General features: G+C 37.3%; 1 protein-coding gene across 1 annotated transcript in view; it reads right to left on the bottom strand.

Annotated features, from left to right (window-relative positions):
* Positions 1-6,163: 6,163 nt before the first annotated feature.
* The window catches only part of GCNT1 (glucosaminyl (N-acetyl) transferase 1), a 9,663-nt gene continuing 756 nt past the window's right edge, over positions 6,164-15,070 (bottom strand). Inside the window, exons 2-3 of the mRNA XM_057365551.1 lie at positions 8,909-9,041; positions 6,164-8,498 (exon numbers count right to left, since the gene is read on the bottom strand). Coding sequence (XP_057221534.1) covers positions 7,080-8,417 — 1,338 coding nt within the window. The 5' untranslated portion in view covers positions 8,418-8,498; positions 8,909-9,041 and the 3' untranslated portion in view covers positions 6,164-7,079. The remainder of the gene's footprint in view (positions 8,499-8,908; positions 9,042-15,070) is intronic.

Raw genomic sequence — 15,070 nt, 5'->3', positions numbered from 1 at the left:
GCAAGGGTGGGAGAAGTATTTTAAGGAAGGAGAAAGCACATGAGACCAGAGATACTGAGGAACAGACCTCTTTCTCTGTGCCCTCAGTTACACAAACAGAAGGCAGAAAAAATTAAAAAGCAGCAAAAGAAAATGCTTTGAGCGGTTGCTGGGAAACAAAGTGAAGTTTCTCTTTGGCCCTTCTGATTTTGATCATTTGAAGAGAACAAGAGCTCTCCAAAGGTTGGTTGCCCTGGGGAGCAGGCACATTATCTCAGCGAAATATTTTGTTTACTATGTTTCCTGGCATGGCAGCTATTTAAATTAAATTTAATGGGGAGAAAGGAAGAAAAGAGAGAGAGAAGAGTATGCGTGGTACTTAAATTTTCCCTTCTATTATAGAGGCTTGCAGAGGATATAAATTAATTGTGTAGTCTGGATATTTATTTTTTCATTGCTCTCTCATGGCTGTCTGATTGTTGTTAAGGATTTATATATCTCATAGGCAGCAGCTGCTCATGCTATGGTGACACAGGCACACCAGAAAGAATAAATGCTTTTGGTCTCACTATCCCAATATAAGGTCACCTGGATTGTCTCCGATGTAAAAGCAAATCCCCTCTGCTCCTGGGGGCCCCTCTAAGAACGGAAATTGAATGTGCTAGGATGCAAGACTTACAACATGTGATGAGATGCTAACTCCTCAGAGCACCTCCTCACTCTCTCTGCCCAGCAGAGAGATGCCATGCAGRTAACCTCACCGCTGGGTACATTGCTAAAAACAGGTATGCTATTTTTGCAGAACTTTTAAAGGCATAAAGGGTGGCTGGGACTAACTCAAATTAAGATCAACAGCATTTTGGCTTCTGCTCGTAGGTGAGGTATTATAAAATCATCCTAATAATCTACTGGTTCAAGGAGATAATTAAGATTTAACTGCCTAGTGAAAGCAACATGTTTAATTAACAAGTCTGTTGTTAAATGAGATTGTGAGCATTAACTACAGACGTGTCATATGCACACTTCCAGTACCTTTTCCATACTAAGATGATTTCACATCAACAGTGGGAAATCTCTATTTCCAGCATCACTAATTCACACAGCWTTTGCCAAAATATATTAAAGATTCATAACTGTTGATGCTAAACCACAACTTTCACTTTCCCTATCATACGCCAGCTYGTAAATTACACTTTGAAGCCTTGTGACCATTTCTGCTCCCCACSCCCATGTGTAGCAAAGGCAAGTTGGCTGAAAGGAAGAGAGATAAAGGGCTTTGACTGTAGACAAACTAACTTCATTAAAGATAATGATGGTTTTATTAATTAAASATTTTCTGCTAAAAGATTCCTGAAATATTGCTTGTTTAAATGAGAGAATGAAGGGGCAYCCTGGCCYTGAAAAATTAAAATAAAAAAAAATTAAGATAGGCAAGATTAATGTTTTCATGGTACTGAATAAAATATAATTAGTTGTATGTGACTAGATCTCCCAGTAGGCCTAGCTTCCCAAGCCTAGAGGAAATACTTAAAAAAAAAAAAAAAAAAAAAAAAAGAAAAATAAAAAAAAAAAAAAAAAAAAAAAGCTAGATCTATATCTATGAGAAAAAGCTCCAGAATCCTGTCTTGGTGTATGTGACATGGATTTTAACAGATGGCATCTGCTCAAGGCCCATCCTGACACATTACTCTTCACAGAATTTTGTTCATCTTTTACACAACTTAATGGTATTTCTATGAAACTTAGAAAACTTAAGGTTTTCTTTAAGGAAACAATGTATTTTTAAATATATTGGTTTACTTCAAGGATTTGGTTGTGTCCTTAACTATTTGTTGTCAAGCTCTACAATAGACATCATAGAAGACAGACAAACTGAAACAAATACTGGCAGACCCTRAAAGAATGCAACCATGTTTATGACTCCAACAGCAAAGCTCAGTTTGAGAACCACAGTAATTTGAGAGCACTGAGCAAAATATTTCCCTCTTTGAAGGTACTGTACATAAGACAAAGCAAATAAGGGAGATGATGCAAACACAAAACTCTATGAAATTACTGCCTGATCCAGAAAAGTAAGGAAAAAAAGGGGAAAAAAAGGAAGAGAGAAAGAAAGGGGATGGGGCGAGGGGGCAGGTAGGGAGGCAAGAAGAAAAAAAAAATCAGACTATTATCTGTATGTAAAGAGTAAGAAATTGACTCATTAATCGATAAAACAGAAACATTAGGATACATATTCCAGAAAGATACGTAGTTAGATTCTTAAAAAACTGAGTATGTACACCTGGAAAAAGTTAGCTGGCTTGATTTCAAATAAAGAACATAACCTAAAGGTTTTTGCTTTTTATATCTGCTAAGAAATCATGAAGGCTGTTGTCTGTCAAAAGCAGGCTACTCTTTAATTTGTTAATGCTGTCTTCTAGAGCATTAAAATGCCCGAAAATAATCCATTGAAAAGAAGAGAAACAATGGAATCAATGGAAACTTATCTAGATTATTTAAATGTTACACTAATGATGGATAATATTGCTAAATGGAATTGGGAAGCCATTTTACATTATAAAATTTTCCTTATTTTRGTTGACTGAAGAGGTACTCACTGCAATATTAGCTCTTTATTTATTCTGTGACTAAAAGAAAACTTCCACTATMATTTTCAATACAAGATGTAAATTTCAAAAACGAAGTATTGTGACAGAACTTAAATTAAATCATGTTTATTATTTTTAATGACTACTGCAGCCATTCAGAGCTGGGAATAGCACTGAATCTGGAGGAAGRGATTACATCCTCCTGATAGCACTGTACATGTATGTTGAAGCASATGACCTTTCATTTTTATCTTGTAGTGCATACATGTTATTTTTACAGGTCAATTTTTAGTTGTCAGACCTCTTGAAAATGCACCAAGTAATGGTGATCTGACTGGTGACCTTGATTATAATTGCAGTTTTCATCTTGTAGGTTTTTTTKKWAWTTTTTTTCTTTTGCTAGATAGGACAGAACAAGAGACAAACACATGCTCCCTGTCAAACCAAACCTCAGGCAGGAAGGAGATGAAAGCACAAGTATTAGGTTACTGGGATCAAATCAGCCTTTGATCTTAAATGCTTTCAGCCTCATGATCCTTAGTGATATAGGATACTTCGTTACCACAGTTATAATCAGCAAACCAGGTAAACTGTTATTATTATTAATGCCACTCAAAATGCTTATGTGTTAAGTGGGGACTGAACTAGAGCAGTGGCCTTCAATGCACTGACCTCTTTCGGAAAATTCTGCTATGGAAAATTAAATGGTGTTGGGGGACTCTGAATAGCATACATGATACTTCAGTAACTGTCAGTGGCTATTCATTGCTTCCCAGCACTGGTGGTGAGCTGGACTGAGAAACTGAACCAGCTTTAAACCACAGAAAAAGGAAAGGGGAGAAAAGGGTTATTCAGTAGGCAGAATGCAAACCAGTTTCCTTGGTAGCTGCCCACAGGATGACACGATCATGGTGAGAAAGCTGGTGTAAGCTGGGTACATGAGCTGAGCAGCACCATAGCTGAATCCATCATTGCAGCTTTGATTTCTACTGCTCTATCTGCTGCCCAAGCACAGTCCATCTTAGCACAGGCCAGTGTATTGCCCTCTTCCCTGATTTGTAACCTGAAGGTGATCAGAGCATACCAGCTGTTTTCTTGTATWAGAGCACTGCTGTATTCAGAATGTATGGTTGAAGGGGCCAGGTAATTATTAAGTTTTTCACTTTTTGCTATTCCTGACAAGTGCCTAGCATCTTCAGCACAGCATCAAGATTAGCTTGTTGCTGCGGTATCGGTGAAACAATTTTCTTTCATGCTCACTTATGTTAGTATTGGACTTTTACTCGTTTTATAAATATCTACTAGAAAAGTGAAACAAGTTATGGAAAAACCTGCTGATGTCAGTAAGGAATATAATCCAGATTTTATTTGTTTTATTGGTGCCACAGAGTTGCTTGATTCTAGGATGATTATTTTGGCTGAGTTTATTGGCAAATTCAGTGAAACATTAATGCTGCAAAATGTGGAATATGTCAATATTAGCTTTTATAAAGGATGTGTTCTGATCCAAGGTCTTTGTACACTTTGAAGCCTAATCAGCAAGAAAGGAAATCTAAACAATGGAACAGCCAGCAGCCAGCATCCTTCAGTCACAGGACTAACAAACTTGAAAGGATGTAGAAAATCACGCTGTTGTTTCATGTCAGTAGAACAGATAGCAGTTAGCAATCTTACTCAAGGACACCCTAGAATTAACAAGGTTTAAGAGTGCAGTAAGTCAAGATTTTGATGTATGTMTATGTACACATTGCTGACATGACAAAATATTCAAGGTCCATGTATCCTATAGCTGAACTACCTTCATGATACTAAAAATTGTGCCTAGAGGTAGAAAAAAGACTTCTGCCTGTGTGAAGTGCCTTCCCCTGAGCATGTGTAGTAATTAGCTGGGATGATGCAACTTGTATGGAAATTACTAATGAAGCCTAACAGAGAGGCTGTACTTGGAAAGTTACTAACTCTGAACTTCTGTGTATAAATAATGGTAGGGAAAGTCTAGAGGGGTGTGTTTGATTTGTGTCACACTACCCAGCACCCAGGCTTGCACAGGTGTGAAATAAACAACCAGTGTCTCTCTCAAGTGTGTGATTATTGGCTTGTTGCACACCGGGTAAGGACTGATTTTGTGGACAACACTAACATAAGTTGGATTGCTTTCTTTACTCACTGTAGCTGGTGAAGGTGTATTTTCTTAATGCGAACTTGCAACACCTTTAATGAATCTAGTAATTGGTACATTCAGTACTTGCTCCGGAAATAAAGAGTTCTTTTCATGAAAACATCTTCCTAGAACATTTAAATTATTTAAATTCTACCATATCAGGGTGTCTCTTATCTAGTCAGCTTTGGAGAAGTGGGTTTTTTGTAGTTCACTTTTCCCAGAAGAAATGCTTCCCTATCTTATGAAAAAYGTATGCTAAATAGCAATGTTCTCCTCTTTTATACAGATGATACAGTAAGCATACACAGGATCTCTCTATCTAAATAGTAACATTTGAAGCAGCTAATCAAGCAGCATCTTCACTATCTATAGTAGCAGTATAATYAACAACAGAAGAACAGACAGGCGTTCATTGTATTGCACAAATGAAGAACAGAGCAGCCTGAATTAGGTAGGTAAAGATGCTCTGTCAAGTAGATTGAGTCAGCAGTCCATCCAGTGCACGGAATATTTTCCGTTTTTCAGTTTTCCTGAAGTAGCAGTTCCAGTGTAATAAAAGTTATTAATGTAGATTGTCTTTGATGCAAATTCCTAAATGCAGTTTTCTTTCTGCTAAAAATATAGCATGACTTCCTGGAACTTCCCAGCACTATACACAGTGAAGTTAAACTTCGCTGGAGCTTGTGCACAGGTGGTGGAGAGCAACTGTCTGCAAGAGCATTCTTGCAGAGAATCCAGAAGGTGGGGAAGATTGGGTATTTCCCTCAGCTGCCTTCACTCACAGGCTTTAATTGCCTGTTAATATACAAATCTCTGAAAATTCCCTAAATAATGTTCAGGTGGTTTTAAAGGCAGGGGTTGGCAAGAGTAGGCTGGATTTCAGATTAAACTGCTTRCTTCCCTAGCTGTTTGCATGATCAAGAGTAAGCAGTTCTTTATGTTAATGTCTGAGTAGGAGAAACTTCAGGACAAACTACCTTTGTAAAAAATGCTGCAATCACAGCAACAGTTTGCAAATCATAATATTTAGGTTATTTTGCCTTTTGCTAATACTTGTCATGAATTCCACTGTCACCTCAGGAATGAGATGAGRCACGTGGCAGTAACTATGCATGACAAACCTGAATTGATAGAGAAGGCAATAATATCATCCATCACAGTGTCCCCTTCTTTCATTCCCAAGCGTCTGTGCCACACTGCAGCAGCTAAACTAAGCAGGGGCCTAACTGGAATGAAAATAAGCTGCACCTAAACAAGTTAAACCTAAACAAGGAGAGATACGTGCATGAATTATCATAGGGACATAAGATAGGGTTTATCTCAGCCGCAGCTCCGGTCATGTATGGAAACCTACAGTAAAAATATTTTTGACCTTCAGCATTAGGAGTTATTGGTGGTGGTTTCAGAGGGRCTTTAATTGTAGGAAGAGACAACATCATTTAAAAAAATAGTTTTATTTTTCCGTACTCAGTGTTAAAATAATCTGGAATGCAAGTTGACCTTGACAGAAAGCAGAAACCAGCAGTTTGTCAGTAATATTTAGGCACTACTGCAGTTCTTTACATTTTGAGAAACTTGATAACTTTGGATCCAAAAGCAGAACTCCCTGTAAGAAATGTAAAATTACAAGTCTAAATCTCATCAGGCACAAAATTGAAGCTTCCCTGAGAAGATGTCATTACAAACTAGTGTATAAACATTATATCACAATAGCGGGGGGSTTTAAGAATACAAAAGCAAAATTTGAATTCCTTAATACTCCATTTTCAAGAGGATTAAGAATTACACGTAACAGAACTGCAGCAAACAGATCTAAGTGAAATGGTAACAGCTGGCTTTGCATATCCCCTTTTGCATAGCTTTTAGACAAATTCTAACATTATATTCCTGAGATCTTTCAGTACTCAGTATGATGCCTGTGCAGTCCAGCTGCTTTTTATTCCACCCCTTCATCTTTCTCTTCCAGCTAGTACTACATTCATGKGAAAAAAAGAATTAAGAATAACCATCAACAACATGCATCTTCTAAGCCTTAAAACAAAACAGTTTAGCCAAAGGAAGTCCATTAATTATACCTTCTAAATAATAAATATTCCAAATAGTTGGCCTCCCAATAACTGCTGTCTGATTTTGTACCTAAAGCATTGAGCCTCAGTATGCCATAAGGCATATTCACTCAGGACATGTCTTTCCCCCACCTTGCCCATGGACAAGGCAGGGAGGGCATCAGCACCACCACACCAACATGGTGAGAGTCATTATACCCATTATCAGCATCCCCATCATGTAACACATTAAAGTACATAGCAGTATAATATCTGTAACTGTGTTTCCTAAGAGGAGCACACATTTCAGTTCTTTTGCAAATACAAAGCTTTGTGTCGCAAATACTCTTCCAAACATTTCACTGCAAAAGGGTCGACATCAGTGTCAAACTTATTAGCAAATAAGTGGTGGTTTCGTAGCATCCAGCTCAAGTCTCCTACTCCAAAAACACAGACAGAGCGAATGTGAACTCCACTGCAYGGAGGGTAGGGTGCGCCTTTGGACACGTCACCTTCAAAGTACTGCCACTTGACAAACCTGGCCAGGGCATTCATGTCAGAAACATCGTACTTGTCACTGGAAGAAAATGCACCTGGGACTTCAGGGATTCTCTGAATTGTTGCCCACAGGTACTCATCTGGGCTGTAAGTATCTTTTGCCCACTCAATGAACTTAAGTATTTTGCTGTTTTCTAATACATATTCTACAAAGCTTCTGCTAACWACAAAATAGGCACTGCCAGAAAAAACTGGAGTACTGAGAGGTGGTAGTTGTTTGTCTATCCCTGTGTTCTTTATTTTACCATCAATAATCTCATGATGTTTCTTCCACCTCACTTCTTTATAAACAGGCATTTTTTCTGTTTCCAAGCTGTTTTCACCCTTAAGGGCTTTTAATTTCTCTACTATTTCATGATTGGTCTTTATAGGAAAGTCCATACCACATAGGTTTATTAGGTATTTCCAGTTTGAACTCCTTCTGTACAGATCTTTCATGCAGTTAATGTCTGCCTGCACTCTGCTCCATGAAGCATATACCACACTCTCTAACTGGCTGGAAATAAAGACATTATCAAAACATGAGACTATTCCCTTCACAGCAGCAAAGAAAGATTCTGGAGACTTTTTGTCTACATGAATGCAGTAAAAATTCTGTGGAGCATAGATTGATCTCAGAAGTCTATCAAGCATCTCAATTTTGTGATAAACCACTATTGAGTAAGCAATTGGAAAATCTGCTTCTTCACTGCTGAGAGGTTCCATAATGTATTTCCTAGTTTTGGTGAAGGAGGCACAGTCTGCAGTCATGTTAATATAATCATCTGCTGTTAATCTGGGACGTTTCTTAAATGACACAGATAATATCTCAAGCTGTACCTTTTGTATTTCTTCTAAATCCCCCTCAATAATCTTGGTGCAGTTAACATTGCTAAYAGGATCTTCTTTTGTTAGCTCCAGATGCCTCCGATTTAAGAAGTGGTCTTTCTGGTTAACTTTCAAAACTGAAATGATTACTAAAATAAGAGTTAGACCCAAAAAAAGCCTGAAGCGCAAGTTGTGGCAAAACCGTAATTTCCTCTTCAGCATTTCAAATACCAGGTAGTTTTGCAGGGCTAAAAAAAAAATGTCCTTCTCTCTGGTCATACGATCTTCCACAATTTCAGAAAAAAAAAGTGTGTTTCTAAGGAATCTGGCAAGTTTKTCAGTGAGATGAGAGGAAAAATCCTAAAATAAAATGGAATATGACTGTCATTCAAAAGACTAAAAAGCTTATTTAAAAAATCAAGTGATTGATAATTACATTGTTATTTAGTGACAGCAAAAAGCTGAATAGTTGTTGAATATTTTTGAATACATCAATATTCTGTTGAAAACTAAAAACTGCTGAACAAAAATTTTCTAGGAAAACACTGGGAAAAGAAGACAGTTTTCATAAAACAATTTACACAGTACTACTACTACAAACCAAAGTTCAATAAGAAAATAGAGCTATTCAGCTGCATCTAAAACAAAACTGAAGTCAGATAGACTACTGAGAAGCAAGTATCTCTTGGTAATTCATGCTTCTGAGCTTGACAAGAATGTTTACTACTCACTTCAGTGTTGACATAGATTTCTTTATCATTAAAACTTACCACTCACTTCCTGGATGGTAGTCATGCTTTATTTCTCACTGGCAAAGAAGTCCCTGCAGTCTCTCAAGATTTTTATGTGAAATAGTCTCTTCAACATTCTGCACATGAGCTTAGAAATATCACCAGGAAAGAGCTGATGAGAAAGGTAAGAAAAATAATTATTATAGCAGGGCACTTAAATTTTCARAGTTGTCCGAACAACTGTTACTGACTTGCTGAAATGCCTTTATAAGGTAAAAGGCAATACTTACAGCCTATATAGCAAACTGATTTGTGTGAAGTCACTGCAAGTGCACAAATTCAGTGCACAGCAGTGTTGCATTACCATCATTTAAATGCACTTATTTTGATGATTCGGTGGTTTCTTTTACATGGAGTTATGCTGCAAGGCTGAATTGCAACAAGATTTCTAGTATGCCAATTTTATTTTCAACTTCACAGACACTAGACAATTTTTGTTAGTTGTGTTTCTCTTTAAGCACTTCTGTTTCAGAACTCCGTGAACAAAATCACTGCAGTTATGCAGCTGCTGCAGCTGTAGCTGTTGAGAAAACTTCAGTCTAGAACTGTATTACAGAACTGGGTATATATWTWTTTTTTTTGTAAGTATTATTTCCTGCAGATAAATTGATCGAGAACAGGATATCCTTAAATASCTTACATTGTTACTCAAATGCCATTTCTAATCCCAAATTCACTGCTTAGTAATTTAGTGRAAGTTTGAATTTCAAACTAGCCTCTAATTGCAAAAGTCCACACAGTTTACAGAGAATGTCTTTTAAAATTTGATYCTGTAAGTTAATGAAACATCAAATATTTTAGAGATATGAGGCTCCCTACATTTTTACTACTTTAAAAGAAAAAACAAGTGCCTTGGAATAAGTTTCTGAACAGCTCTAAGAATAACAGCTACTCAGAAAAACCAGTAAGAAACTTCAAGGAAAAATAAGTCTGTACCGTGTCCACTCCTGGGTTTTGCTGTAGTCAGTTCAGCATGAGTTTCCTTTCTCCTCCTATTTTCTTTAAGCTACCCCAGTATCATTCTAGGTTTCATTTCCTAAACTGAGGCTCTTAACCTGCTACTTGCAGATCTCAGAACAYGTGCATTTATGAAACTGAGGCATGGCATCACAGAGTTTTTGTTTAGTTTTTTTTGTCCCATGCTGCCCAGGATGTGCTACTCATTGGGTCCACCATTTTGCCCATGGCACTGCAAACTGGAGGAATGTAGCAGGTGGGGGGAAGGTGTGGATCACTGCACAAATGTCTAGMACAGCCATGAGGATCAGCAATTTTTTTAAGAAGTGCTATAGTCAAATATTTTGTATTTCAAGCCAACAGCAGGCAGAGACCACAAAGTAGACACAAATTTGTGACTAACAGCATTACATAAACATCTTAWTTACTCTAAAGTGTACTTGGTTTTCAGAGTTACAATTGTAATTATTTTATCATGCATTTCTAATTTATCTGAAGGAAGATAGGCATTTATCCGCACTTTAGGGGTGCAGTGAAATCAAACAGGAAGAAAATCTAAATTTTAAAACTTGAGGAAGGTAGCTCAGGGAGCTAGCATGCAATTACAGCTGAAAGCATAGAGAGGTAAATTTTAAGGATGAGGTCTTACAGTATGAAGTTTAAAAAAAAAACCAACTTAAAAGGAAAATTCCACAGTTGTGGCTTTCAGATTGCAATGAGACATCAAACACAATAACGTAAWTTAGAACAGGTTTAAACATGCTTTGTAACTTATCACACATTTTTGTACYTGATGTTCTGCTTATTCTTACTAGTAGATCTGATCCACTAAAATGAGACTTGATATGTGATAGTGTCTATTGAGTATATATTTTCCTAGGATGAAGCTTGTAAAACTGGTTAGCCTTCAATAACTGTATTCTGCCTTCAAAGCCTAAAATTAAGACTTTTCCAAAACTTAAAGTGTACTTCAAATTTAGTTTGTGATACTGTAGCTRACAGACAGACACTGGAATCCTTTCTTTAGGCTGTCAGCACTACAATTTTATCCTATTCTTAGTTTTTATAGGAGCACTAGCATTGAGAATTAACACACACTCAAAAAAATTACCAACCCCTCACTGTTCCAGTTCAGGSAGACAGTCTTAATTGAAAGTGACCATCACAGTCTTTACCTTCTAAAATTTTCAAAGAATAAAGCTTGCTAAGAAGTCTTTCCTGCTCCCRTTTGAGAATAAAACTTAGCTGAAAGCAGGATAAAGAATCCCTTTCAGAAAGGCCTGAGAAATTCTGAAAATTTCTGGGTTCAGAAATACCCAGTTGGGTGCAATTCCTCTATTGTTCAGACCTCAGAATAATCAGACCCTACATTTTCATTATACCAAAATGAGAGATCTGCAAACATTTACACATTAACATGGCTCTTATCTTTATGAAGAACTTTTTTCCTTGGAAATTTCTCTTGCAGAATTCTGCTTTCTCAGACTAATTCTGACATTAAGTTACTATTTGGTCACGCTTGCAATCAAAGTCCTAAAACTTGATCATACCACTTTCACAAAAGCTGACCTTTACAGTGTAAGATTTGTTACCTTTCATCTAATAACACACCTAATACACCTCATGAGCCTGGAGTACTCATTAATATAGTTTCAGATTGTTTCCAGTAAAAGTTTTTAACATCAGTAAAGCTTTAGCTCTGCATAGCCTTAGTGTGCACACCAGAAAATCAACTTTTCAGAGGCAGCACTTTGCACTGTGGGAGAGAGAGGTTTGCACAGTATGAAGAAAAGGCTTTATTTGGCAGCCCTCATCTTGCTCACAACTGAAGTTTAGTTGCAGCAGTTACATACCTGACCCACTTCCTTTTTTTACTGCTTTCTCCTCAAGTCAAAGACTGTATTTCTGAAGCAGTCATCATTAAAAGGGGAAACTTAAGGCAATTCTAGTAGTTGGGGGAGTTAGCACAAGGGTTGAGTTAGCTGCCCACTTCCCTCTTTCCTGTCAAAATTCTTCTTTACTGCTCTATACAAACTGTATGGTATGACTAAACAAAACCAAGATAATTTCAAATGGATTTCTACCCAACACAAAATCCCACAAGAAATATAGGTTTTCAAAACAAAAACACCTCAACACTTCCACACATAAAAACAAACAAAAAAMCCCAAACAAAACACTTCTACAATAGCCACAGTTCACAGAGAGACCAAAGCRGGCTTGGAGGTTTTGTGCAGACAGGCTGGACTGGAGCTGCTGGTCCTACAAAGGAGGGTTCGTGAGYGTGGAGAAAGAGCAGAGCACTGCTGTCCCAGCAGCCTGGACAGCAGACTAATGGCAGGCAGAACCTCTGTGCCACTGACACCACAATGTGCTGCTGGAAAGAGCAACCCTGCTCCATCTCTGACACCCACACATAGGGCTGGGACGGATGCAACAACAGATACAACCAGACAGCCTCTGGAGAGCTCTCACCCGGGACCATGAAGATGGATTTGCTGGAAAGTCCTAAAATTTTACCAGGGCATATCCAGAATGCTTCAAAGCACACACATCCTGCAGTTATTACAATTACTATGCTCCCATTCTGAATCAGTTATGCAGAACATTTCTTCTGATGAGGAAGTGATTTTTAAAGTAGTAAGCAGCGTGCATAAACACAAACATGCATAAACTCAGACTGCATGGACCGCAGTGTCATTTGCAAAGATCTGCCATATACAGAGGAGAGTCATTTACTCAGCATTCCATGACACCAAGCAGCCCAATCTTGAAAGCAGATATGCCTGTAAATGAATCAAAGAACTCACATTTGTTCTGATAGATAATCTTGAAATCTTAGTGAAAATGAGAACTGGTCATAAGCTGAGTAGCTGGCTTACCAGTAGACTTTATGAGACTCTTAATTTTGAAATCATGCAGCAGGGTTTCATGTGGGCTTATGTCTGCAACTGATAAYACTCTGTAGGAGTAGGGCTTTTCTTTCAGAGGTGCTTAAGAAAATAATAAACCAGGAAAAATACATACTCCCTTTCTAACTGAAAAAACCCAACAYTTTCACAGTCCCTTGCTAACTTAGAAAACAGCTTTGAACAACTCTATGAATGACTAGTACTGCTACATCCACCACTACATGGAAATTAAATACTGAGAGTAGCTAAAAGTAGACAGCTGTTTTTCAGAGGAAAAAAAAAAATAAATTCAAACCTCCAGGTTATTTGAAGATCTTACATTCAAATGTTAGGAATCTAACACGCGAAAATATTTCTGTTTCAAAAAATGAGTAAAGCTCACATGAACATACACCCTGTGTAGAATATAAACTGAAAAAGCAGTAAGTTTWACTAGCCTTTCTAGTACTGTCTTGTACTACTGTATCAAATAAATCTTATGCAGAGTAGTATAAGCCTATTTGTACTCCTGTCTGTCCTTAGAGGCCCACACATATAGCTAACAGTAAGAATTTCCAGCTAAGGAGAGTAAAGATATTACAGCAAACTCATTCAGTGACCAGCTCCTATCTCAAGAAGTCTGCGACTCTTACCATGGACAAAAAGACATGTTTTACCTCAAGATTACTAACACTGAAAGTACACACAAATCATAAAACAAAAAATTATGAAATCTTTAAACTAATATTGGCCAATTTAACATGCCTGGTGTTCATTGTCATAATTTGTACACTTGGCTACTTCRAAGTAAAATGCCAGCTATTTTTTTTCACATTACTCTGAAGTAAAACCTATCATTTTGYCAGGAACAGAGCAGTCTCTGCACTCCTCACACCCACATAAAAAATTTTGCTCATTGATTCCTTGTGACAATGCTGCATTTCACAATGGGRCACAGTGGCAGGAAAGGTAATCTATAAAATCAGAAGGAAGACAGAAGGAAGAGACAGTCAAAGTTTTGAGTACATGGATCCCTCTTTAGGCACAACAGAGATTTCTTTAGCCCTAAGAAGAAGGTAGCATTTTCAAGCAATACTATAGCTACTATTCATCAGTGAGCTCAAATACCATCAGTGATCTCCCTGAGGTATTCTATCACAGTTTTCTGAGATGAGGTTTCTGTTTGCTTTATTAAGTTCCTCTAATAGCACCTCAATGATCCCATATATAACAATGCTGTACATTGCAAGAAGCAGTGTCTCTGGAGCTATGAAGTAAATCTAATACTACAAGTTACTTCTGTTGTACTACTGGGCACACTAAATTTCYGTGGAATACTTTTTTCCCTTTTCCCAAGACAATTCTATAAAGTTGATAAAGTTAGGTGTTTTCACATTAAAGGAGCTTATGAACCAGAGTAAGTGAAAAATTTTTGAATTATGTTGAAATCCAAAAGAAAACTGAGAGAAATTATTTAAAAAAAAAAATTTAATCTTTTCATAGGACTACTGGTGCATTTTCCAATGTGGAAACAAAATTGGAGAGCAGGATTATGCACAGCAAACACAACATTTTCAGGAAATAGACTATAAATCTTTAGCTTGTGTGTTCGCCCGTGCATTAAGCTAGAAAAAAGGACAGACTTGGCCAAGGTATTCACCAGGTTTTTTAGCAACTTTTGGCTCTTCTGGCCTCAGGAGTATTACTCCAGACAATTAATTTGTCTTGGGAAATACATTATACTGGTAAGTGCTATATACTATAGGCAGAATAGGCTAATCATTGAGGAGAGGAAAAGATAAGTAACATTTTCTTTTGTATACACCTACTTTCAAAAGCAATGTAAATGRACTCCAGCTTGAGCTACAAATACTGCATTATTTTTCAGAAGGAATTTTAAGTTGAAGTTCATAGAAAACCCAGATTTGTCCCCTCTTCTCTCACTACCATTTCTGACTCTCCTTCTTGCCAGCTCTGTGGTCAAATACCTCATATTCCATTAAAAATGAAATTTAAAATAGCAGACTCCAAAATGGCAATTCCCTCCTGCTGCCACTCCTCCTCTTTCCTACAAAGAAGTCTACTTTTCTGAGTAAGAAGGCAAAGTGCCAGAGCATAACTGAGTCTCCTGTCAGGCTTCTTTCTCAGTCCTCTCRCCCAACCTGGGCCACAGAAAACTATTTACAACCTTCTAAACAGCTTTTTCATTCTGACCAAAAAAAAAAAAAAAACTATTTACAACCTTCTAAACAGCTTTTTCATTCTGACCAAAAAAAAAAAAAAAAAAAAAAAA

The sequence above is a fragment of the Malurus melanocephalus genome, unplaced genomic scaffold (assembly GCF_030028575.1).
Source record: "Malurus melanocephalus ecotype Western Australia unplaced genomic scaffold, MMel_1.1 scaffold_54, whole genome shotgun sequence".
NCBI lineage: Eukaryota > Metazoa > Chordata > Aves > Passeriformes > Maluridae > Malurus > Malurus melanocephalus.
Note: the sequence above shows the minus strand (reverse complement) of the source record. Positions and strands in the feature narration are given on the sequence as shown.